The 25,880-nt window shown below is 37.2% G+C and overlaps 1 protein-coding gene across 1 annotated transcript in view; it reads left to right on the plus strand.

The window, feature by feature from the left end:
• LOC148946230 (uncharacterized) overlaps nt 1-25,880 on the plus strand; it is a 309,809-nt gene that overhangs the window by 91,307 nt on the left and 192,622 nt on the right. Inside the window, exons 19-22 of the mRNA XM_089097640.1 lie at nt 4,621-7,140; nt 7,229-10,968; nt 11,065-13,092; nt 13,142-13,964. Coding sequence (XP_088953766.1) covers nt 4,621-7,140; nt 7,229-10,968; nt 11,065-13,092; nt 13,142-13,964 — 9,111 coding nt within the window. The remainder of the gene's footprint in view (nt 1-4,620; nt 7,141-7,228; nt 10,969-11,064; nt 13,093-13,141; nt 13,965-25,880) is intronic.

Genomic DNA, 25,880 nt, shown 5'->3' on the forward strand with positions numbered 1-25,880 from the left:
GTCATTAAATTGTATTTGTATATTTTCCGTTGACTCATTTTGTATGAATCATTGTTTTCTAGGCTTATTTTGAACATTTCATAGGGGAAGCTGATATTTTGACGGTTCCTAATCTTCTATTTCTTAGAAAACTGCTTAAAAAACCACCCTACAGTCTCTATTGTTATGTCTATTGTCTAACTGGGGGAAGGGGAGGGGGGTTCTTCTTGGGCCACTGTGAATAAGAAGCATATTTTAAAGATGTTCATATAAGATACACTCTCCTCTTTTGGTGGAGCCTGGACTTGATCAGACGCAAATACAGAGGGAGACTTAGAGAGGGAGAGGAAACTTATATTTTTTTTTAGAGGGAGGGGGGTACTTGAAAAGGGGAAGAAGCTCGAATTAATGAGTGTTAGTGCCTATTTTGGGCTAAAGATCCATTGATACAGCAATACTGGCGCATTATTGATCCTATACAAACCCTTTCCTAGGGTTGGTGGGGAAAAATTAATTACAGCATCCCCTCCCGACTCAAATATAAGAAAAATAAACAAATCAAAGTAAAACATTTTATCAAATTGTGCAATCCCCCTGCCGCGAGACCCCCTCCCCCAGCTGCAGTGCCCGAGGTGGCTGACCTGGTTGCCCCCCCCCCCCTCCTATGAATACCTCTAATCCTATAATAATGGCGAATAGTCTTAATATATAACAGTTTCAAACACAGTACTGTACAATATAAAAAGTAATTCAGATAGCATAAATTTATTGGATAGCATAAGCTTATTCCAATAAAAATTCAATTGGTTTTACTGACTCATTCCATACAATGAAAATAAACCCAATAAACCTGATAAATATTTACTCAAGATTATACATAAAATAATATTGAATTTTTTACAGTTTCAATATTTATAATTTCTATTTCAACAGAAATTGAAACAGGTCAACGAAGTTGATCAGATGTCAACGTCCTCTGAATTTGTGCCTGTAATTGGCTCTTTTTTGAATTAATTTTGTTTTTACAGCTTCCAAAGAAAAGCCATCAATAAAAATAATCTGATTTTTGCCAATGCTGTGTGTTGTTTAATGTGGCAAAAAAAAACTAATCTAACTAACACTAGATTCATCTTTTCAGAATGTTTAAAACCTTGCTTGTAGTACAGGCAAGCTAGCCAAAAATATGGGTTGATCCCAAACAAATTGCAACAAAAATAATTTTTATACCATGTTATAGAGAAAAAAAAACTCAACAACATATCCAAACTTGCACGTTCTAGGTCGACGCAAAACTAGTTTTTTTTTGCTTTTCGTGTCAATTTTTTCAGTTTTTCTAAAAAAAATGAACTGTCGGCAAATGTTCATTTTTCTCTATATGAAGTACCATCCCGATGTAAAATAAAGAACTAAGCCCGAAATGAAAGCAAATTTGATGTACAATGTACCAGAAAAAGTTTCATAATTATCAGCATGTGATTTTACCCTTCTCATCGTTGTGACTTCTTTTTCACCATACTATCAGAAGGTAACTATTCTGACATAAAATAATGAGCTGAGCCCAAAAATCAAATTAACCTGATGTAGTGTCTAATAGAAACCCGTCTTATAATCATCAGTATGCACTTTCTTTTATTTTCATTTGACGTGTTTCTTTTAGCACTTATTGTCCACCAATTCGTCGATTGTTGGTGAAATAATAAAAAATAAATAAGTGGGCTGACAAATTATGGTTGGCTTGTTTAGAATACCAGTTAACGAACAGAAGGCAGCTACACCACTTTCATTACCTTCGTAGGCAATAGATTATGTCGACGTTTCGTCTCACACTTTGTCCAAGTGATGTCTCGGATAAAGCCGTAAGCTAAAAAGTCACAATTGAAAATTACCCAGAGTAATCATTTATTAAGTCACGTTGATGCCCGTGTTTGATATCTTGCTATCTATACATACAAAAGTCATTCGATATGTCTGCCACCTAAAAAGCTAAAAAAGTTTCAATGCGAATGTTCTCCTTTCCCATTGACTTGATATTTAAAGGTAAGAGATCATTTTTGCTCGTCTCATCATTTCAACCAAAGATCTACAGTCGGAAATGGTAAGCTAATTAATCCAACCATAGGTAGTAAAATTCTTGGAAATTTATATCAAAGGACTGGTTTATCTCTTTTCTTTTCACAGAGACATCTACTGAAACAGAAACGCGCCTTGAAAAGCATCTTGTGATAACATATGATTCTTAACGTTAGGCTCTCCAAACTTTCCTTTTTCAGAGGTTCATCACGCTAGCAAAGAGGGTCAATCTCACGGAATCTAAGTACTTTCAACACGAACTGTGTTCTACCCAGCATCACTTTTTGACAGTTCTTGCATGCTCTGGTCTCCGAAAAGCCAGAGTTTGCAAAGACTATAACACAGGCTTGCAATCTTGAGGAGCGTCTCCTTCCCAAAGACATTCGATATATCATCAACGGTGGAGCTCTTCTGCACAGAATTCCATGAGCCAAAGATGAACGGTAATCCGAACTAATTAACCCTTATGCCACTTATGAGACCCAAAAGTATCCATCTCCCACTATTGAGTTCGACGGCTACGATGGCACATGGCCAAACAAGGCCATGTTTATCTGCGCGTTGGCTCTTTATATCCGACCAAAGAAATTCGTCGTGGTCCAGGCACCAGTTGATACAGATGCCCCAATTGTGCAAACTGATGTTGATTCTTCTTGATATTACGACGCTGCCGTCATTAAAGATGATACTAATCTTTTGGTTCTACTGTGTTATCATGGTGACCTATCAAGCAAGAAACTATTCTTTGCACCTGAGCCTAAGCCGAACAAAGCTCCCCGAATATGGGATATTCACAAATTGAAAGACAAGCTGGGCCAATAGACATGTCATCCGATTATTTTTGCTCACGCCATCCTAGGCTTTGACTCTGCTTCACGGATTCACAGTGTGGGAAAAGGCCTTGCTCTGAAGAAGCTAACGATAGATACCGATTTTCGTACATAAGTTACAGTTTCCATGCTGAAGTAAGCTTTGAAGGAGGATGTAAGGTTTGCTGGAGAAGACGCTCTGCTCATTATATATGGCTCATCAAAAGGGGGAAATCTGAATGAACTCCACAGGGAAGTTTTTAAAAAGAAGGTGACTAGTGCTAGTCTTCCCCCCAGAACAGTTACCACCAACTTCTGATGTCGCTAAATTCCACAGTTACAGGGTTTTCCACCAAGTTCAGGTATGAAGTAGAGATCCTGATTCTGAACTTAAAACTGAGGAATGAGGATGGAAAAATAAAGATGACTTCTTGTATCCATTGACTACTGACGTCCCACCAGTCCCTCGTCTGCTTCTGAAAATAGTGAAGTGTTCTTGCCAACTGGAATGTAGCTCAGCGAGATGTAGCTGCTTTAAAAACAGCTTAGGTTGCACTGCATGCGTGTATAACGTGCAAAGGGACAGTAGGTTCTAACTCTCCAAAAATCGAAAGCTATAACGATGAGGAGAACGTCGAATCTTAGGCATCTGAATCAAAAGAATAAGTTGTGAGTGCTAGTCGGAGTTCTATTGTGCCTTTCAAGTGTTCATGAAGTTGATTTGACAATATCATCAGTTGTTAAGGCTAGTCAGTGTGTTGATAATAGTTTATTCTAAGAGGGATTTTAAATGTGGACCGCTGAAAACTAGTTTTATAGATGGTTTTTCTTTTCTAATATTTTTCATGTTTTAATAAACATCTTGCAACCACTTTTTTTAGGCCGACCCATCAGGTGATGTAGCCAGTGACGATAAGATTCAGGATAACTAATTATTAGTTCTCAAAACCGGCAATCTAGCCAGCGAAAGATGGTCTGGGGAAAAAGGGGGGTCACGACGACGAGAAGCGTAAAAATCTCATATTGATGATTATGAAACTTTTTTTATATACCTTACACAAAATTTGACTCCATTTTCGCACTCAACTCGTCTTTTTACATCGGAATAATAATTCAGTTCAAGAAAACGAACAAATACCGGAACCTAATTTTTTGTTAGGAAAGTGAGTAAACTGACACGATGCGCAAAAAAACTATTAGCAGAAGATTGAATTATTATGCTGTTCTCCTCTGATTTTCTCAAAATGCTACACAACACGAAGCTTTTTCCTCAAATAGCCAAGTACTCTTCCTCACAATGCAACATATGACTAAATAAAAGTGTAACCAAACAAACAAAAACAAAACACAAACCCAATACAATTGTGTTTTCTTCTGTTTTGGAACAAAACCCAAAATTAAACAAAAAATAAATTTTAGAAAAATCCTGTCTTAAGGTGTTGATGTAAAAAAAAAGTATGATTTAACCTGTTAATTATGATTGTTTGTTTAATAGAAATTATTATAATAGTTTTTTTTTATAATATTCAGTTACATGTTCGTTGTAGTAGAAATTATAAGTTGTTTATTCAATCTACATTCTAGGTTAAACAAACAAATAATATATACCATGGAGTAAGGCTGATCAGTAAATAGGATTTAATCCCTCTCAATGTTGATATTGATAATTAGATTATTATCTTATAATTTGCACGAATTGAAATTCTTTTTGCCTTTCAAAAGGACTTTGTCTTGTCTTTTAACACTACGTAATTATTTTCAGGGCGAAGAGAATCTTATAGACGAGTTGTAAAGAAGAACGCGACGAAAGACGAAACCGACGACACAATTAGCGACGGAACGGTCAAGCCAACAAATTTGGGGGGAACGAATGAAAATACCAATAAGGAAACAATGACCTTCTCCGACTCAACCGCCTATTTAACAAGGAGAAATGATGAAGAAGAAGAGCTAAGAGCTCCTTGGAGACGCAGGGAATCAAGTTCTCCTCCGCTAGGAGCGACAGAGAACGAATTACCTTGGCGCAGAAGAACGCAATCAGCGGATAGAAGGGAAGCCAATAAGTTTCGTATTCTTCCTGGATTGCCATCTACCAAAGTTAAGAAGAAGTCAAACGCCGAAGTTCCTTGGAAAGAACAGTTAATTGAATTAAAATCTCAGAAAAGGCTAAGTACAAGCGAAGGTGCTAAATCTGTTTCGAGTAAAAGTATTCCTGGGTGGCAGTCTGCCCAGTTAAAGAAAAGTACAAATGAAATGAAAGATTCTAATATAAGCGAGACAAAAGAAATAATTGAAAGCACTCTCGCAACTCAGCCAGAGAATTCTTTCTGGTCAAAACTGACAAAGCAGGAAAATAAGGGAGCCGAAAAGACCGAGCTAGAGTGGCAAAAGAAGGCTTTGAAGATAGCAAAAAAGGATAATAAGTCAACAGGAGTTATCAAGAGAGAAGAAAACACAAGGGTTTCGGAAATAATTGTAAGTCAAGAACCCACTGATATAGCCGATACAAATGAATTGAATAAAGACAGTAATAACAGATTGATGTCGAACATAAAAAAAGAAGAGAAAGAAAATATTTCCGTGGAATATGCATCAATGAAGAAGGATTTAAAAACTACGAAAGGGGATAAAGTCAAAAGAACAGAAGCACAAATTTCACACAAAGATCAGGTTAGGTTGAAACCTGTATCAGGAAAAAGAAGGGAACCACTCAATGAAGAGGTTCTTCTAAAACCTGATGAAAGATCAGGAGGTGAGGCTACTAAAACATATCAATTTTTGCAAGAGCAAGTCGTTAGCCAAGGGGTTTCCCAAGAGGTTATAAATGACGCAGATATGCTAAAACAAGACGAAAAAATAGTAAGTGACACAGTCAAGAAAGAAGAGCTTGTTTTTAAACCAACCGAGAAACGAGAGCTGTCTCCTGAGACTCTAAAAGAAGCAAAGACGTTAAAGCCAGCCAACAAACCAGTAAGGGAGGGTTCTCATAAAGAAAAACTGGTTTTAAGACCAATTAAGGAACAAAAGCCTTCTCCTCAGGCTTCTAAAGAAGAGGTAATGTTGAAGTCAGTCAAAAACCCAGCAAGGGAAGCAACTAACAAAGAAGAAGTTTTTTTGAAGTCATTCAAGAAACGAGAATCTTCTGCTGAACCTTCAAAAAAAGAGATAACTTTGAAGCCTGTCAAAAAACCACTAAGAGAGACATTCCATAAAGAAGAAGTTGCTTTGAAGCCAGTTATGAAACGGGAGTCTTCTCCAAGGCCTTCAAAAGAAGATGTGACGATAATTCTAGCCAAAAAACAAGTAGAGGAGGCAATTGATAAAGAAGAAGTGGTCGTGAATTTATTCGAGAAACGGGAGCCTTCTCCAGAGGTTTCAAAAGAAAAGATAACTCTGAAGTTAATCGAAAAACCTACAAGGGAGGCAATCCATAAGGAAGAAGTAGTTTTGAAACCAGTCAAGAAACGAGAGCCTTCTCCTGTTGTTCCAAAAGAAGGGATAACGCTGAAGCCTGTCAAAAAACGTGCGGAGGAGAATATTGAAAAGGAACAAAGTACTTCAAAACCCTCCAATCTCTTAAAACCGTCTATGGAAGACCAACAAGAAAATGTTAAATTGAAACAAGTCATAACACCAACAAGAGAGACAATTCACAAAGAAGAAATGAACCTAAAACCAGTAAAGAGTCAAAAGCTATCTCCCGGGGCTTCAAAAAAAGAGATCACGATAGAGTCAGCTAAAAATACCACGGAAGAGAATATCGAAAAGATGGAATTTACCTCACGACCAACTAAGCCACAAGAAGCTTCTCGAGAGATTCAAAAAGAAGAGACTACAGTAAAGATTGTCAGTAAGTCAGCCAGCGAGATAACTGATAAAGAAGAAATACCTTTTGATCCCGTCAAGGAACGAGAGCCTTCTCTTGAGGTTTCAAAAGAACAGATACTATTGACAAATTTTAAAACAAGTACCAAAGATACTGTTGAAAATGAAGAAATGACTTTGCAACAACCCAAGCCCCTAAAAACTTCCGTGGGAGTTCAAAAAGGAGTTGTTATGTTGAAAGAATTAAAAATATTACCAATAGAGTTAACTCATAACAAAGAAGTAGTTTTGAAACCAGTTACTAAACTAGAGCCTTCTCTTGATACTTCAAAAGAAGAGACACCAGTCAAAAAGGCAGTTAGAGAGGCAACTCATAAAGAACAAGTGACTTTGAAACCGGTCAAGAAAAGAGAGCCTTCTGCCCAAGACTTCAAAAGAAGAAGTAAAGTTGAAGCCAGTAAAGAAACCAGTTAGAGAGGTAACTCATAAAGAAGAAGTGGTTTTGAAACCAGTCAAGGAACGAGAGTCTTCTCCCAATATTTTAGAAGAAGACGCAACTTTGAAACCAAGCAAAAAACCAGTAAAGGAGCAAACTCATGAAGAACAATCACTTTTGAAGCCGGTCACGAAACGAGAGCATTCTCCTGAGGATTCAAAAGAACAGGTAACTTGTAAGCTGGTACAAGAAGCAGTAGGACAGGCAGATCATAAGGAAAACGTAGCCTTGATACCATTCAAGAAACGCAGCCTCCCCAGAAATGCTTCTCCCGAGGTTCCAAAAGTAGCGGTTGCTTTGGAGCCTGTAGAGAAAACTCTACAGGGAAAAACTAAAAAGGTAGAAGCGGATTTAAAACGAGTCATACAACGAGAAGCTTTTCCTGAGGTTCCAATACAAGAATGCACAATTCAACGAATCCAAAACGAAGTAGAGCTGGCAACCTATAAAGAAGAAGTAATTTTGAGACCAATCATGGAACCGGGACCTTCTCTTGATGCTTCAACAGAAGAGGCATCATTGAAGCCAACCAAAAAATCAGTTAGAGAGGCAAGCTATAAAGAAAAAGTGGTTTTGAAACCAGTCAAGAGACGAGAGCTTTCTCCCCAGGCTTCAAAAGAAGAAGTAGTATTGAAACCTGTCAAAAAATTACTAAGAGAGTCAACTCATGAGGAAAAACTGCTTTTGAAGTCCCTCCCGAAACGAGAGCCAACTTTTGAAGATTCAGAAGAAAAAATAACATGGAAGCCATTACAAAAATCAGTAGAGGAGGGATTCCCTGTGGAAAAACTAAACTTGACCCCATGGAAGAAACGCGATCCTTCTCCCGAGGCTCCAATCTTAGTGGTGGCATTGGAGACTCATAAACAATCTCCACAGGAAAACACTATATTGAAGGAAGTTTATAAAGCAGTCGCAAAACTAGACACCTCTCCTGATGTTCTAGTAGAAGATTACACATTGAAGCAGGTCAAACACCCAGTAAGGGAGGTAACTCATAAAGAAGAAGTGGGTTTAAAACCGGTTAAGAAGCGAGAGCCTTCTCCTCAGGCTTCGAAAGAAGAAGTAACATTGAAACCAGTTAGAAAAACAGTTAGGGAGAAAACTCTTAAGGAAGAAGTGGTTTTGAAACCAGTCAAGAGACGAGAATCTTCTCCCAATATTTCAGAAGAAAAAGTTTTGATATCAGTCGTAAAACTAGACACCTCTCCTGAGGTTCCAGTAGAAGATTGCACATTGAAGCAAGTCAAACACCCAGTAACGGAGGTAACGAATAAAGAAGAAGTGGTTTTAAAACCGGTCAAGAAACGAGAGCCTTCTCCCGAGTCTTCAAAAAAAGAAGTAACATTAAAGCCAGTTATAGAGGAAACTCTTAAAGAAGATGTGACTTTGAAACCAGTCAAGATACGAGAGCTTTCTCCCCAGGCTTCAAAAGAAGAAGTAGTATTGAAACCTGTCAAAAAATTACTAAGAGAGTCAACTCATGAGGAAAAACTGCTTTTGAAGTCCCTCCCGAAACGAGAGCCAACTTTTGAAGATTCAGAAGAAAAAATAACATGGAAGCCATTACAAAAATCAGTAGAGGAGGGATTCCCTGTGGAAAAACTAATCTTGACCCCATGGAAGAAACGCGATCCTTCTCCCGAGGCTCCAATCTTAGTGGTGGCATTGGAGACTCATAAACAATCTCCACAGGAAAACACTATATTGAAGGAAGTTTATAAAGCAGTCGCAAAACTAGACACCTCTCCTGATGTTCTAGTAGAAGATTACACATTGAAGCAGGTCAAACACCCAGTAAGGGAGGTAACTCATAAAGAAGAAGTGGGTTTAAAACCGGTTAAGAAGCGAGAGCCTTCTCCTCAGGCTTCGAAAGAAGAAGCAACATTGAAACCAGTTAGAAAAACAGTTAGGGAGACAACTCTTAAGGAAGAAGTGGTTTTGAAACCAGTCAAGAGACGAGAATCTTCTCCCAATATTTCAGAAGAAAAAGTTCTGATATCAGTCGTAAAACTAGACACCTCTCCTGAGGTTCCAGTAGAAGATTGCACATTGAAGCAAGTCAAACACCCAGTAACAGAGGTAACGAATAAAGAAGAAGTGGTTTTAAAACCGGTCAAGAAACGAGAGCCTTCTCCCGAGTCTTCAAAAAAAGAAGTAACATTAAAGCCAGTTATAGAGGAAACTCTTAAAGAAGATGTGACTTTGAAACCAGTCAAGATACGAGAGTCTTCTCCCAAGACTCCAAAAGAAGAAATAACATTGAAGCCAGTTGTAGAGCCAACTCTTAAAGAAGATGTGACTTTGAAACCGGTCAAGATACGAGAGCCTTCTCCCAAGACTTCAAAAGAAGAAGTAACATTGAAGCCAGTTATAGGGGCAACTCTTAAAGAAGATATTCCTTCGAAACCGGTCAAGATGCGACATCCATCTCCAAAGGTTTCAGAAGAAGATATAACGTTGAAGCCAGTCAGAAAATCAGTAAGGGAGCCAGCTCACAAAGAAGAACTGCTTTTGAAGTCCGTCACAAAACCTGAGGCTTCTCCGCAGAATTCAAAAGAAGAAATAACGTTGAAACCTGTACAAAAATCACTAGGGGAGGCACATCATAAGGAAAAAGCAGCCTTGACGCCGTTCAAGAAGCGCGACTCTTCTCACGAGGCACCTCAAGTAGTGGTGGCGTGTGAGTCTCTAAAAAAATCTGTGCATGAAAGCAATGAAAAAGACGAATTGGTTTTGAGACCATTCGTAAAACCAGAAGTTTCGCCTGTGCCTCCAGTACGAGACTATCCATTTGAACAAGTAGAAAACGCAGTAAATCAGGTCACTCATAAAGAAGAAATAGTTTTGAGACCAGTTGCGAAAGAAGAATGTTCTCTTGATGATTCAACAGAAGAGGTATCTTTGATGCCAGTAAAAAAAAACCTCAGAAAAGAAACTCATGAAGAAGAAGAAGTGATTTTAAAACCAGTCAAGAAGCTTGAGCCTTCTCCCAAGTGTTCAAAGGAAGAAGTAACGTTGAAGCCAGTCAAAAAATCAGCCAAGGACACATTTGATCAAAAAGTAGTAGTTTTTAAACCAGTTAAGACACAAGAGCACTCTTCTTATGTTCCAAAAGAAGAGATAACATTAATCCCTATCAAACAAGATGTAGATGGAATCACTGAAAAACAGGGAATGATTGTGCAACCAGCCGAAAAGCGAGAAGCTTCTCGTGGGGCTATAAATAAAGATATTCCATTAAAACAGGTAAAAAAATCTGTATGGGAGGTAAATAATAGAGAAGAGCTGGTATTGAAACCCGTTGAGAAACGAGAGCCTTCTTCCGAAACTACAGTAGAGGAAGTAATGGTGAAGCCAGAAAGAAAAACAGAAAGGAAGACAACTCATAAAGAAGAAGTACTTCTAAAACCTACAAAGATGCAAGAAGCCTCTTTTGAGACCCTAAAAGAAGAAGGGAAATTAAAGCCTGTAAAAACCACTTTAGAAGTGACAGCTAAAGAAGAAGAATCAATTATGAAGTCAACCGAGAAGCGTAAAGCTTCTTCCGATGGTCAAAGAGAAGATGTTAAATTGAAGCCAGCCTACAAACCACTAAAGGAGGTTACTCATAAAGAAGAAATAGCGCTAAAACCAGTGCAGAAACTAGAGCGTACTATCAAGGCTTCAAAAGAAGTGGTAATGTTAAGGGATGTAAGAAAACCTGTACATGATATAGTTGAAAAAGAAGGAACAGTTATGAAACCGGTCAAGAAACAAGAAGCATCTTCTGGGGTTTCGAAAAAAGAAGTAACAGGAAAGCCACTCGAAAAACCGATAGATGATATCATTGAAAAAAAAGAATTTTTTTTTAAATTAATGAAAAAAACAGAAAATTCTCCTGAGGCTCCCAAAGAAAAGGTCTCATCGAAGCATCTAAAAAAAACAGCAGAGGAGGCAACTCCTAAGGGAGAAGTAACTCAGAAAGAAAAAGTGGTCTTGCAACCAGTTAAAAAAATAGAAGAAGAGGAAATCGATACAAAAGAAGTGTCTTTGAAACCAGTGAAGGAAATAGCACCTTCTTCTGAAGTGTCGAAAGAAGGAATTACTTTGATACCCTTTAAAATACCTGTAGATGATACAGTTGAAAAAGAACAAGCGGCATTTAAACTAGTCAAGAATCTAGAATCTTCCCCAGTGGCTCCAAAACAGGAAGTATTAGTAAATCCTATTAAAACAATTATAGGTGAAATAGCTGAGAAAGAAGAAGTAGTTTTGCTACCAGTCGAGAAACAAGAGGTTTCTATTGTGGTTTCAGAAGAAGTAAGTACATTGAAACCAGTGGAAAGAAAATTACAGATAGCAATCCATAAAGAAGAAGGGTTTTTTAAACCAACCGAAAAACTAAATACTTATCCTAAGGCTTCAAAGGAAGAGTTAACTTCGAAACCGGTGGAAGCAAAAAGCGTGGCTACTCACAAAGAAGAAGCTGTTTTAAAACCAGTCAAGGAACAAGAGCTTCCCCAAGGGACTCTAAAAGAAGAAGTAACACGTAAGCCTGTAACAACACTTTTGACCAAGACAACTGAAAAAGACAACAGGATTTGTAAGAGAGTCAAGGACCGAGAAGTTTCTCCTGAGACTTTGAAAGAAAAGGCAGCATTTAAGCCTGTAGATGAGACAAATGAAAACGTAGAAGTGATGTTGAAATTATTCAAGAATCATGAAGTTTCTCCTGAACTTGAAGAAGATGTCTCATTGAAGCCGGCAAGGGAGGCAACTCATGAAGAAGAAGTACTTTTAAGGTTAAGTACAAAGAAAGAGTCTACGTCTGAGGCTCAAAAAGAGACGGTCATATTAAAACCTGCAAAAACACTTGTAGATGAGACAGCTGAGAACGAAGACTTAAATTTAAAACCAGTAAAGAAACTAGAGTCGTCTCTCGAGGCGTCAAATGAAAAAGTTTTGTTAAGATCGGCGAGAAGACCATTAGCTGAGATATCTGAAAAACAAGAAATAGTTCTGAAACAAGTCAAGAATCAGGAAGCTTCTCCTGAGGCTCCAGAAGGAGGTTTTACATTAATGCCTGTAGGCAAAATAGTAAGAGAGGCAACTCGTGAAAAGGAACTGGTGCCAAAGCCAGTGGAGGAACGGGAGCCGTCTCCAGAGGTTTCAAAAAAAGATGTGACGCTAAAAGCTCTAAAAAAAACAGCACATGACACAACTGATAAAGACGAAATTGTTTATAATCCAGTTGAGAAACGAGAAGCTTCTCCTAAACTTACAAAGAAAGATTTTATGTTGAAGCCAGTTAAAAAACCAGTTAATGAGCCGACAAAAGATGTTTCACAAGTAGTGAAGAAGCAAGAAGATTCACATCAGGCTCGACGGGAAGAAATCAATCTAAGGCGAGTCGAAAAACCAGTAGATGAAACAACTTACAAAGAAGATGAAGTTGAATTAGCAGCAGCCGGAAAACAAATAACTTCCAGCTGTAACAGGAAAGAAATACTCCCAAAACAAAATGACGGAGAAGAGCCAACTTCCGAGGCTAGTCAGGAAGAAACAAGAAAATTCATACAAGTTTCAAAAAAGGAACCCGTTTCAGAGGTTAAAAAGGAAGAAATTATTTTTAAAGAAATTGAGAAAACTCCAGAGGAGGGAACTAAATCAAGAGTAGTTTTGATATCAGCCAAAAATCAAAAGTCTTCTCTCTGCAAGTCTGAAAGCGATAATATTACTCTTATGCCAGCTATAGAAACCCTAGATGAGGCTAATCACAAAGAAGAAAGAATTTTGAAACCTGTTAAAAAACAGTCAATTGAAAATGTGCCAACCGAAAAACAAGAAATGACTCTATCACTAACAAAAGGCAGAGAGTCCTCTCCTAAATATAAGGAAGAGCTATTTATTGAACCAATGCAAAGAGAAGGGGCTTCTCCAGGGTGTCAAAAGGAGGAAATTATCTTAAAACCATCACAAGAAATCAAAATCAGAAAAAGAAATTAAATTACAATTAACCAAGAGAAATCAACTGCATTCTGGAAAAATAGGAGATGTAAAAGAATTAAATGAAGTTTCTGGTGACAAAATTTCATTTAGACTTATTGACATTAAAAAGTCTTCTACTGTAGAAGAAAATATTAACGTTGAAATTTATGAAGACAAATTGGAATATGACAATAAAAAAGCAGTCCCATTGTCGGCTAAAAAAGAAACACAAGCTATCGACATTGAAAAAGTACCATCAAACCTACCAAAGGGCCCGATATCTCGAGATACCAAAACTGTTACAACAGGTAAGAAAACTCTGACACAAAAAGGAAATGAGAAAGTGCTAATGATGCCTGATAATGATAGGAATTCAAAGGATGTTGCTGAGTTTTCCCCTGAGAAAGACCTTATCCGTATAAGCGTAGTACAAGACGAGCCATCTAACATTGCCACTGTTCTCTCTCCTTTGGTGCTCGATGGTGAAAGCATGAAAGAGAAAAGACTTTGTGTTGTAACAGAACAGCGCAATATTTTGACACCTCCTAAGTTCACGAAAAAAATTCGACCAATTGTCTGCCAAGCCGAGGATTTAGTTGTGTTTGAATGCAAATTTGAAGGAATACCTGGACCATCAGTGACGTGGCTAAAGAACTCTAAAGAAATTATTACTCCAGAAAATATGCATACTGCTAATGATAGCGCTAGTTCTAAATTGGTAATCAACAAGGTTGAAATGGACGATGAAGGAATTTACTGTTGTCGACTACAGAATGAAGCTGGAGTCGCTTCTTCGTCAGCTAATCTTGCAGTTGGTAAGTGTTTAAAATCAATAATTGATCTTAATTGATTCGCTCCACTTTCGAAGCTTCCGCTTAAGTTTATTTTTACCTCGAGACCGGAATCGAATTATTTTGATAAGCTGATAAAAAGAGTCTTCTACACAAAGTTATCTTTTTCAGTAACTGTTTTTTTTTAATTGATAGTTTGAAACAGAAATTCAGTGCTTTGAATTTTCAGTGATTTTTAAAAAAATATTCAGTAAATTCAAAGTTAAGTCAGCTTTTTTGAAAAGGTTCTTCAACCTTTTAAATATTGAATAAAATTTTCTTTGTCAATTCTAAATATTTATCTTCGATAAGCCTAAGCTTTCAGTTTTTCAATTACTGAGTTATCTCTTCTTACTCTGTATTTTATTTAAGATTGAATAATAATAAAAAAAATAATCAAAAAGCAATAATGAGTGATATTAACATGAAACAAAGAAAAATACTCTGACGGGGAAAATCAGGCCAAAACAAACATAAACTACAAGTGGTAATGAAGTCAAAATAAAAAGAGAAAACTTACCACAAATAAGAAATGGGCTTCCCCACCGCCAAGACCCACCTCTCAAAGGCCAGTGTGCTATTTTTGCTATAAAAGTTGTGACTTTTGCTATAAACGTCACCAACTGATGTTGTTCAAGGTTCTATTCTACTATCAAATTTCTATACATTTGAAATGAATATCTGGGGCAACACGCCGCCTAAGGCTGACACAGTGGCACGGGGTTCTCCTCCACTACAATTTCATTTAAATCCTTCCACATGATGTTTTTCGATCCCACTTGGGAAACTGTGAACTTAATAGATCGTCGCATGTATGTTGCATAAAAAATATCCGGGAGGCTGACTAGAATTTTTCAATTCATTTTCGTTTGTAAGGTATAATTAATTAAAAAAATACGTTTTTTTTTCAACTGAAAGTAAGGAGCAGCATTAAAGCTTAAAAAGAACAGAAATTATTACGTATATGAGGGGAGTTGCACCCTCCTTAATACCAAGCTCTCTTTACGCTAAACTTTGACCTTTTGTTTGAAGTCATTTAAGAATGACTCCTGAAACACAAGGGCCGTTTAATTAGAATAATAAGCTGTTTTAAAAGTTCAAAAAAAAACTTTAGCGTAAAGAGCGAGGTATTGAGGAGGGGTTATAATGTCTGTTCGTTTTAAGTTTCAATGTCGCTCCTTACTTTCTGTTGAAAAAAGCATTTTTATTCAATTTCTGATTGTTTTTTAAATAATACAGAGAAATCCAGCTCCTCCTCTGGAGGAAATTTTTTACCCCACGGAGAATTTATCCATGGAAAGATCCTCAAACGCAATCTCCCGCCTGAAAAATACCACCCCCGCCGAAAAATGTCAGTATACTTCCCAATAACAAATAATATATGTGAACAATTGGCAAAATTCATAGCTTGCAGCCCTTCCTCCGGGGACTGTGGGGGTTCAAGCCATCATCAAAAACATAGTTATTAGATCTTTCGACTATGCTGAACAAAATGGCTATCTAAAAATTTTTCTCGGGCAACTTTGGGGAAAAAAGAATTTGGGAGGGGGGCTAGCTGCCCTCCAATATCTTTGGTCACTTAAAAAGAGCAGTAGAACGTATTATTTCCGATCAAATGAGCCCTCTCTCCATCTTCTAGGATCACTTGTTCGATACGATTATACCTGGGAAAAAACAAGCAAACAAACATGTATTCCTGATCTTTCTTCTGGCAAGAAATACAAAATTCCATATTTTTGTATATAGGAGCTTGAAACCTCTACAGTCAGCGGGGTTCTCTGATATGCTAAATCTGACGACGTGATTTTCTTTAAGATTATTGATCTTTTGGGGGTGTTCCCCCCCCACTTTTTCAGAAATTGGGCAAATATTCTCAGAGTTGTAACTTTTGATGGGCAACATTAAACTTGATGAATTTTATATTTTGAATAAGCATGAGATTCGATTCTTTGGATGTATCTAGTGTCGTCTAAGTCTGCTTCCGTATGACAGCTGGGCATTTTTTGGTAGCTTCGTCCGTAGGCACCTCTTTAGTTCTATTTAAGTTATTATATGAAATAGTTTTTGCTTGTCTTAAATTTTTAATGTCATTTTAGTATCTGAAAATTTATTTTTAATTTTACTATTTTTCTGTAAAGCTTTCCTGGCGTATATCTATTAAATTCTCCCCTCTCCAACTTTGAGTTCTGATACATGTGCAGGGACAATCATTTGTTCATCATTAATCCCCAAAAATTCTTGGTCGCATATCAGTTTTCTCTTCCTGGTACCTTAGAAGATTCCTACGACAAATTCCTTGGACCTAATCCATTTCAAATTTTCTGGAATAGAGTGCTAGAATCTAGAGATTCGTAACCACATTGGAAAAGTTTGATTACATTTACAAGGATATATGGAGTTTTTAATTTGTCGTTAAAGAGGTATACTACTTTCAAAATATTAACTAATCCTATATTTAATCAGGATCTCAAAACACAGTAAGATTAAGTGTAACGAAATTGTTTTTTTTACCTTCACTAAGGTTTTCTTCTCTATCAAACAGTTCGTGGTAACGAACTGTAAGTAAGGAGCGACAAGCTCAATAGTAACTGAAACTCTTAAAACGGAATTTTGATACCAATAGATACATCAAAAGAGTCAAATTTTAATGCTGATTTCAAGTATATAAGATTTATCAAGTTTAGTCCTACCTATCCAAAGTTAGGAGAAAATTTGCCTGATTTTCAAAAAAAGGGGGAAAGACCCTATAAAAGTTATAGAACCTTAATGAAAATCACACCTTCAGATTCAGCGTATCAGAGAACCCTACTGCAGAGGTTTCAAGCTCCTATATGCAAAAAATATGGAATTTTATATTTTTGCCAGAAGAAAGATCACGGATGCGTGTTTATTTGTTTTTTTCCCCAGGGGCGATCGTATCGACCCTGTGGTCCTATAATATCGTGGGAGGGATCATTCAAACAGAAATTAAAAGTTCTAGTGCCCTTTTTAAGTGAGCAAAAAAATGGAGGGAAACTAGGCCCCCTCCCACGCTCATTTTTTCCCCAAAGTCACCCAATTAAAATTTTGAGATAGCCAATTTGTTCAGCATGGTCGAAAATATGATAACTATGTCTTTTAGGATGACTTAATCCCCCAAAGTCCACAAGGGAAGGGCTGAAAGTTATAAACTTTACCCAATGATTACACATAGTATCGGTACGTTTTCAGGGGGGATTTTTTCTGGTTGTGGGGAGGATGAGTCAGGGGTTATGCGGAAGGATCTTTCCATGGAGGAAGCTTTCATTGGGGAAGGGACATTGCTATGACGAGGGAGCCGGATTTCCCAGCATTATTTAAAAAAACGATCAGAAATTAAATTAAAAAAAAGTTTTCCAACTGAAAGTAAGGAGCAACATCAAAAATAAAAACGAACAGAAATTTTTACGTATATGAGTGGGTCCGCCCCCTAGTCAATGCCTCGCTCTTTAAGCCAAATTTTTTAGTACTTTCATAAGAGCTATTTATTCTAATTAACGGCCTTTGTGATTAAGGGGTTATTTTTAATAAATTGGAACAAAATTCGAACTTTAGCGTAAAGAGCGAGTTATTGGATAGGGGCGAACCCCCTAATATACGTATTAAAAATATATGAATATAGAAGTTCGTTAAGTAAGTTACGTATATTTATTACTAATAAAAACGTTCGTAAACAAATTTAAACAACTTTCGAGAAAGCTATTTAACCAAATAAGAGTAAAATGAATATGCAAATTTTGTTGTAATTATTCAGGTACGGTGAGCCAAAATAAAAACCTGCATTAATTAAAAAACGTTCAAAAATTAAATAAAAAAGACTAAATAAAAATTAAATAAAAAAAGTTTTTTTTTACTGAAAGTAAGGAGCGACATTAAAACTTAAAACGAACAGCAATTATTCCGTATATGAAAGGGGTTGTTCCCTCCTCATCGCCTCGCTCTTTACGCTGAAGTTTTTATTGTTTAAAAAAAAGTTGTGAGAAAGAGACTAACTTTAGCTTAAAGAGCGAGGCGTTGAGGAGGGGACAGCCCCTTTCATATACGGAATAATTTTTGTTCGTTTTAAGTTTTAATGTCGCTCCTTACTTTCAGTTTAAAAGTCTATTACGAAGTGTAAGCAAGACGAGAAAACAACCTGTCCTGACTCAAAAGTAAGATTCTTGGGGATCATTTAGCGTTAGAATCTTGTAGAATATAAAATATATCTTTGAGCCACGGGGTCAAAACTGTGTTTCTCCTAAATTTCTTCCAAATAATTATAGAAACGTCTATATAGAAATCCCAAATTCTCATCTCTGTTTGAAAAAAATTCTATTTTAACTGAATTCTTTAAAAATGTCCACAAAAAACATCCACATAAGGCTTAAGCTTGACAGAGAAATCTTAAAACGCTTTTTTTGAGGCCTAGGTGCCTCCCTCTCCATAAGAGACTCATTTTGTCAATATCCTACTAGCTGTTGTGTAGCTAGGTGATACTCTATAGTTGTTAGTTTTATTGCATAAATGGTTTATAATGATGGTTCATCATAGGCAGCGCGCCAGCGCTGCCTAAGTGAAGAACGATGTGGGCACAATGGTTTTTTTTTATTTTTTTTATTTATTTTTTTTATTCAGCCTGGCACTTCGTATCGAAGGAGTCGTCGTAGAAACTTCAAAACGGGCTCATTCGATTGGAAATTGGAGTGGCTAGTGCCCTTTTTAATAGTCGAAAGTGATTGGAGGGCAACTAACCCCTCACGCACATCATTCCCCCTAACACATCCAATCAAAATTTTGAGATAGCCATTTGGTTCAGCGTAGTTGATTTCCAGGTAGAAAATACGTTTTTGAGGAGGACACTCCCCCCATCCCTCAGGGCAAGGGTTTTAAGTTATGCCCTGGGTCCATATAAGGTTTTTATAGAAGGCATTGTCGTAGAACCTTCAAAACAGGCTCATTCGATTGTAAATTCAAAGGGCTAGTACCCTTTTTAATAATCGAAAGTGATTAGAGGGCAATCAATCCCCCCCCACGCCCATTATTCCCCCAAACACATACAATCAAAATTTTGAGATAACTATTTTGTTCAGCGTAGTTGATTTACAGATAGAAAATATTTTTTGAGGAGGATACTCCCCTACAACCCTCAGGGCAAGGGTTTTAAGTTATGCCCTGAGGGCATATAAGAACGATGTTGGCACAATGTACTTTATTTTTTTTTCTTTAGAGCTGGGCACTTCATATCGAAGGGGTCGTCGTAGAAGCTTCAAAAAGGGCTCCTTCAAATCGAAATTGAGAGTTCTAGTGCCTTTTGAATAGTCGAAAGTGATTGGAGGGCAACTAGCCTCTCCCCCCCCCCCACGCCCATTCTTCCCCCAAACACATCCAATCAAAATTTTGAGACAGCCATTTTGTTCACCGTAGTTGATTTCCAGATAGAAAATATTTTTTCGAGGAGGACACTCCCCCACAACCCTGGGGGCAAGGGTTTTAAGTTATGCCCAGAGGGCATATAAGAACGATGTTGGCACAATATACTATTTAATTTTCTTTCCTTTAGAGCTGGGCACTTCATATGGAAGGGGTTGTCGTAGAAACTTCAAAACAGGCTCATTCAATCGGAATTTGAAGGGCTAGTACCCTTTTTACTAGTCGAAAGTGATTGGAGGGTAACTAGCCCCCCCTTGCCCATCATTCCCCCAAACACATCAAATCAAAATTTTGAGATAGCGATTTTGTTCAGCGTAGTTGATTTCCAGATAGAAAATATGGTTTTCAGGACGACACTCCCCCACAACCCTCAGGACAAGGGTTTTAGGTTATGCCCTGGGGGCATATAAGGCTTTTATAGAAGGCGTTGTCGTAGAAACTTCAAAAAAGGCTCATTCAATTAGAAATTCAAAGGGCTAGTGCCCTTTTTAATAGTCGAAATTGATTGGTGGGCAACTAGCCCCCCCAGGACCATCATTTCCCCAAACAAATCCAATCAAAATTTTGAGATAGCCGTTTTGTTCAGCGTAGTTGATATCCAGATAGAAAATATGTTTTTAAGGGGGACACTCACCCATAGCCCTCAGGGCAAGGGTTTTAAGTTATGCCCTGGGGGCAAATAAGGTTTTTAAAGAAGGCGTTGTCGTAGAAACTTCAAAAAAAGCTCATTCGATTGGAAATTCAAGGAATAGTGCCCTTTTTAGTAGTCGACGTTACTTGTAACAATTAACTGATTGGAAATAAAACGATTGGCGTATTCATCATTCACAATGAGATTTTACTAATATCAAGATTCAACTATTGGTAATTTAAGTCAATCAGAATTTGTCATTGAATATTTTATTTAATCAGAAAATAATAGGCAGTGCGCTAGCGCTGCCTAAGTAAAGAACGATGTGGGCATCGTGTTTTTTTTTCTCTCCATATCCGGGCACTTCGTATCGAAGGAGTTGTCTTAGAAACTTCGAAAAGGTCTCATTCGATTGGAAATTGGAGTAGCTAGTGCCCACTTCAATATATATTTATGAGGAGGGTACTCCCCCAAAACCCCCAGGGCAAGGATTTTAATTTATGCCTTGGGGGTATATAAGGTTTTTATAGAGGTCGTTGTCGTAGAAACTTCAAAAGGGGCTCATTCGATTGGACGTTCAAAGAGCTAGTACCCTTTTTAATTGTCGAAGGTGATTGAGGACAACTAGCCACCCTCCTCCTACGCCCATCATTCCCCCAAACACATTCAATCAAAATTTTGATATAGCCATTTTATCCAACGTAGTTGGAAGTTTTGGAAATTAGGTCTTTAAGGAGACAACCCCTCCCCTTACATCCCTCAAGGCAAGGGTTGTAAGTTATGCCCTGAGGGCGTATACAGTTTTATTGAAAGTGTTGTCGTAGAAACTTCAAAAGGGCTCATTCAATTGGAAATTGAAAGGGCTAGTGCCTTTTTTAATAGTTGAAAGTGATTGGATAGCGACTAACGCCCCTCTCAAGCGCACCATTTTCCCAAGAACATCCAATTAAAAGTTTGAGATATCCATTTTGTTCAACGTAGTTGAAAGTTCTGGAAATTTTGTCTTTTAGGATGATACCCCTCGGAGCCCTCAGTGCAAGGGTTGTAAGTTATGCCCTGGGGCATATAAAGATTTTATTGAAAGCGTTGTCGTAGAAACTTCAAAAGAGCTCATTCAGTTGGAAATTGAAAGGGCTATTGCAATTTTTAATAGTTGAAAGTGATTGGGTAGCGACTAACGCCCCTCTCACGCTCACCATTTTCCAAAACACATCTCATTAAAATTTGAGATATCCATTTTGTTCAACGTAGTTGAACGTTCTGGAAATTAGGTTTTTTAGGAAGATAACCCCCTCAGAGCCCTCAGTGCAAGGGTTGTAAGTTATGCCCTGGGGGCATAGAAGGTTTATATAGAAAGTTGTTGTATAAATCATAGGCAGCGCGATCGCGCTGGCAAAGTAAAGAACGGGGACACTTGAGAACGAAACAAGAAACGGGGACTAAGTAATGAGGAGGACACTCCCCCACAACTCTCACGGCAAGGGTTTTAAGTTATGCCTTGGGGGCATATAAGAACGATGTTGGCACAATGTATTATTTATTAATTGTTTCCTTTAGAGCAGGGCACTTCGTATCGAAGAAGTTGTCGCAGAAACTTCGAAAAGCGCTCATTCAATTGGAAATTCGAGTGGCTTGTGCCCTTTTTAATATTCGAAAGTGATTGGAAGGTGACTAACACCCCTTCCTAGCCCACCATTTCCCGAAACACATCCAATCAAAATTTTGAGATAGCCTTTTTGTTCAGCGTAGTTGATTTCCACATAGAAATTATGTTTTTGAGGACAGTCCTCCACAGTCCTTAGGGTAAGGGTTGTAAGTTATGCCCTGGGGCATACAAGTTTTTTTATAGAAGGTGTTGTCGAAGAAACTTTAAAAAAGGCTCATTCGATTGGAAATTCAAAGGGCTAGTGCCCTTTCTAGTCGAAAGTGATTAGAGGGCAACTAACCCGCCTCTCACGCCCACCTTTTCCCCAAACACATCTAATCAAAACTTTGAGATAGCCATTTTATTCAACGCATTTTTAAGTTCTGGAAATTAGGTAGTTGAGGATGACATCTCCCCTCCACAGCCCTCAGGGCAAGGGTTGTAAATTATGCCCTGGGGCGTATAAGGTTTTTATTGAAAGCGTAGAAACTTCAAAAGGGCTCATTAAATTGGAAATTGAAAGGGCTAGTGCCTTTTTTAATAGTTGAAAGTGATTGGAGAGCAACTAACGCCCCTGCTTACGCCCACCATTTCCCCAAACACCTCCAATAAAAATTTTTAGATAGTCATTGTGCCGTGTAAAGTTCGAAGCTCAGTAAACCATATTTTCAGACTATGCACTCCCCCCACAGTTTTCAGGATAAGGTTTATAGTTCGAGCCGTGGGGGTGTACAAGGCTCTTGTAGAAGACATTGTCGAAGGAACTTGAAAAAAGGCTCATTTGATTGGAAATCAAAAGGTCTAGTGCCCTTTTTAATGGACGAAACTGATTAATTATATTTTTTGTTGTTGTTTTTGTTTAGACCAGGGCCCTTCGTATTTTAGGAGTTGTCGTGGGAACTTCGAAAAGGGCTCATTCGATTGAAAATAGAAAGGGCTGATGCCATTTTTAATAGGCAAAAGTGATTGGAGGGCTACTAATCCCCCTTCCACTCCAACCCTCCCACGCCCACCCTCCCATTTGCCCATTATGTTTAAAAACTAAATGTTCCTTAAGATTAAATCAAAATGCACTGTGATAATGCTAATTCCCAATAAGACATCTCAGCAGTATCCCAAGAACGACTGAGGGTAATATGTTCAAACCTTCGGGGCTACTTCTGCTCTTAAAATTTAACCAAATCAAAATAGCGTAAGTGTATCCAAGCTATCAAAGAAAGTAAACATATTTTTTTGCGAATGGTATCAAGTTTTCCATTTCAGGTCAATTTGAGGAGGTATGAAACTAAATTTAACAGTGATATTTGTGTCAAGATTTTAAAAAGGGTGTATGGTATTAAAAATTGCTTAAAATTTTTCTCCGGCATACAAAAATTAGGTCAAACTATAAAGTCTTAACAAAAGAAAAGATTTAAAGTATTATTTTCATTTTCCTTGAAATGATTGTGCCAATATAAAACGAACAGAAATTAATTTAAAAAAAACTTTTCCCAAAAAATAAGTTTATCGAAGAAAAGTAAAGAACTCTATTAAACAAAAAATGAGCAAAAATAAAATAAAACAATCTGCCAGGCGTGAAACTACCACAAATCATCATCGATAAATAAATGAAACCCAAAACGAACAGAAACTACAATAAATAACCAATTCAAACTCAAAAAGAGCAGAAATTAACACAAGTTGGGCGCAAAACCCCTCTACCTTCCCAAGGCCACAACATAATTTGCACTTTACTGAAAAAATACAAATGAATGTGCATTGTCAGTTTAATATACATATACTGATACTTAGTAATCAAAGTGTTAATATTATTTGATTTATTAAATTTATAAAAGTAAAAACACTTATATTTTTTCAGTAAAGTGCAAATTTTGTTCTGGCCTTGGGAAGGCATAGGGGTTTTGCCCCCAACTTATGTTAATTTCTGTTAGTTTTGGGTTTTATTTATTTATCGATGCTGATTTGTGATAGTTTCACGCTTGGTAGATTATTTGATTTTATTTTTACTCATTTTAGTATAATGGAGTTCTTTACTTTTCTTTGAAAAACTTATTTTGTGGATAGTTTTTTTAATTAATCTCTCATGGAAGGAATATATGATTAGAAACATGTGGTATATCGCATGTAAATATCACCTACGAGACTGAGAGCCCTTTCAATAGGTTTCTGAATTTTTCCTCGGTAGCATTTCAGGCCTGTTCGGGCCAAAATTGCAGTTTTACGGGCAAAAATGCTAGAACGTGGTATTTCCTATGGCGTAATCTTTTTTGTCACTTAAAAGGGCATAAAATGTTTCAATGTTCATTGAACCCCCTTTCAATAAATTATGATTGCTGGTTCGATATGATCACTCGTGGGGAAAATAACACGCATGCGCAGCCATCCTTCTCTGTAAAAATAAAAATTTCACACCTTGTAAATAGGGGCCATAGGGCTCTCATACATGTTCAATTAATTGCATGATTCTGATCAAGATGGCAGTTTAAAGGAGTTTAACGCCTATTTCTAAATTTCACAAATTTTCATTAGCTAACAGCTTGTGATGAGAAACTATAAAATTAATACATTTTATATATTTGGAATCGGTAAGCGATAGATTTTGTTTTTGCATATATCGTAATAAGAGGTTTGTTATTTAAAGTTTCAGTGTCCATTGACGTTCTCTCTTTACTCACAGTTTGTTTCTATAAAACTTTTGATATAAAATATTTTCAAAATGAATGGTTAGTGTGATCAACAGTTAACACAATATTATTCACAACACGTTTTGCATAATTGAACATTAACTGTTAGGGGAGGTCGTTGGATCTATTCGTGGGGAAAAGGGATGTCCGAAGCCTCAACAGGCATTCTCAAAAATGTTCTTTACTGAAAGCAAAAAACCTATCCTCTACAGAAAATAAAAGACTTATTTATAAAGTTTTTCCGGTTGTCTTTCGCCGGCCATGATATCGATAATTTTTAGTGTATAGCTATTATTTTCTAAGAAACTCGAGCTTATTTTTTAGTAAAGTCCTAGTTTCGTAGAATACTACAAATAGTTTTATGAAGGGGTTATTAATACGACTTTGTAAGAAACACGTAGAAAAAGGCATCGTGTTCAGCTTATTCATGTCATATTCAGCGTATCAGAGAACCCTACTGTAGAGGTTTCAAGCTCCTATCTCCAAAAATGTGGAATTTTTCATTTTTTACTAAAACAAAGACCATGGATGCGTGTGTATTTGTTTTCTTTTTTCCCATGGGCGATTGTAGAAACCAAACTGCCCTAGATTATTAAGAGGGCTCATTCGAACGGAAATTAAAATTTGTAGTGCTCTTTTTAAGTGACCAAAAAAATGGAGTGCAACTAGGCCCCCTCCCATGCTCATTTTTTTCCCAAAGTCACCAGATCAAAATTTTGAGATAGCCATTTTGTTCAGCATGGTCGAAAATATTATAACTATGTCTTTTAGGATGACTTAATCCCTCGAAGCCCCCGGGGGGAGGGCTTAAAGTTATGACCTTTGCCCAATGTTAACATATAGTATTGGTTATTGGAAAGTATACAGACGTTTTTAGGGGGAATTTTTTCTGGTAGTGGTGAGTGGGGGCGGGGTGGGGGCTATATGGGAGGATCTTCTCATGAAGGAAGTTTTCATGGGGGAAGGGATACTGCTATGAAGGGGGTGCCAGATTTCCCATCATTATTTTGAAAAAAATCAGAAATTAAATATAAAAAAACAAGTTTTTCAACTGAAAGTAAGGAGCAACATCAAACTTAAAACGAACAAAAAAATATTAGCTGTATGATTGGGTTCACCTTCTAGTCAATGCCTCGCTCTTTAAGCCAAAGATTTTTTAGTACTTTCATAAAAGCTATTTATTCTAATTAACGGCCTTTGTGATTAAGGGGTCATTTTAAAGAATTGGAACAAAATTTTGTTTACTTATTCAATGACGGTGACCCACAATAAAAGCTGCATTAACTAAAAAACGATCATAAATTAAATAAAAAAAACAAGTTTTTTAAACTGAAAGTAAGGAGCGACATTAAAACTTAAAACGAACAGAAATTATTCCGTATATGAAAGGGGCTGTCCCCTCCTCAACGCCTCGCTCTTTACGCTAAAGTTTACCCTGTCTCACAACTTTATTTTTTAAAACAATAAAAAACTTTAGCGTAAAGAGCAAGGCGTTGAGGAGGGGACAGCTCTTT

Source organism: Artemia sp. Qi Xiang Cuo, chromosome 12 (assembly GCF_049724085.1).
Source record: "Artemia sp. Qi Xiang Cuo chromosome 12, ASM4972408v1, whole genome shotgun sequence".
Lineage (NCBI taxonomy): Eukaryota > Metazoa > Arthropoda > Branchiopoda > Anostraca > Artemiidae > Artemia > Artemia sp. Qi Xiang Cuo.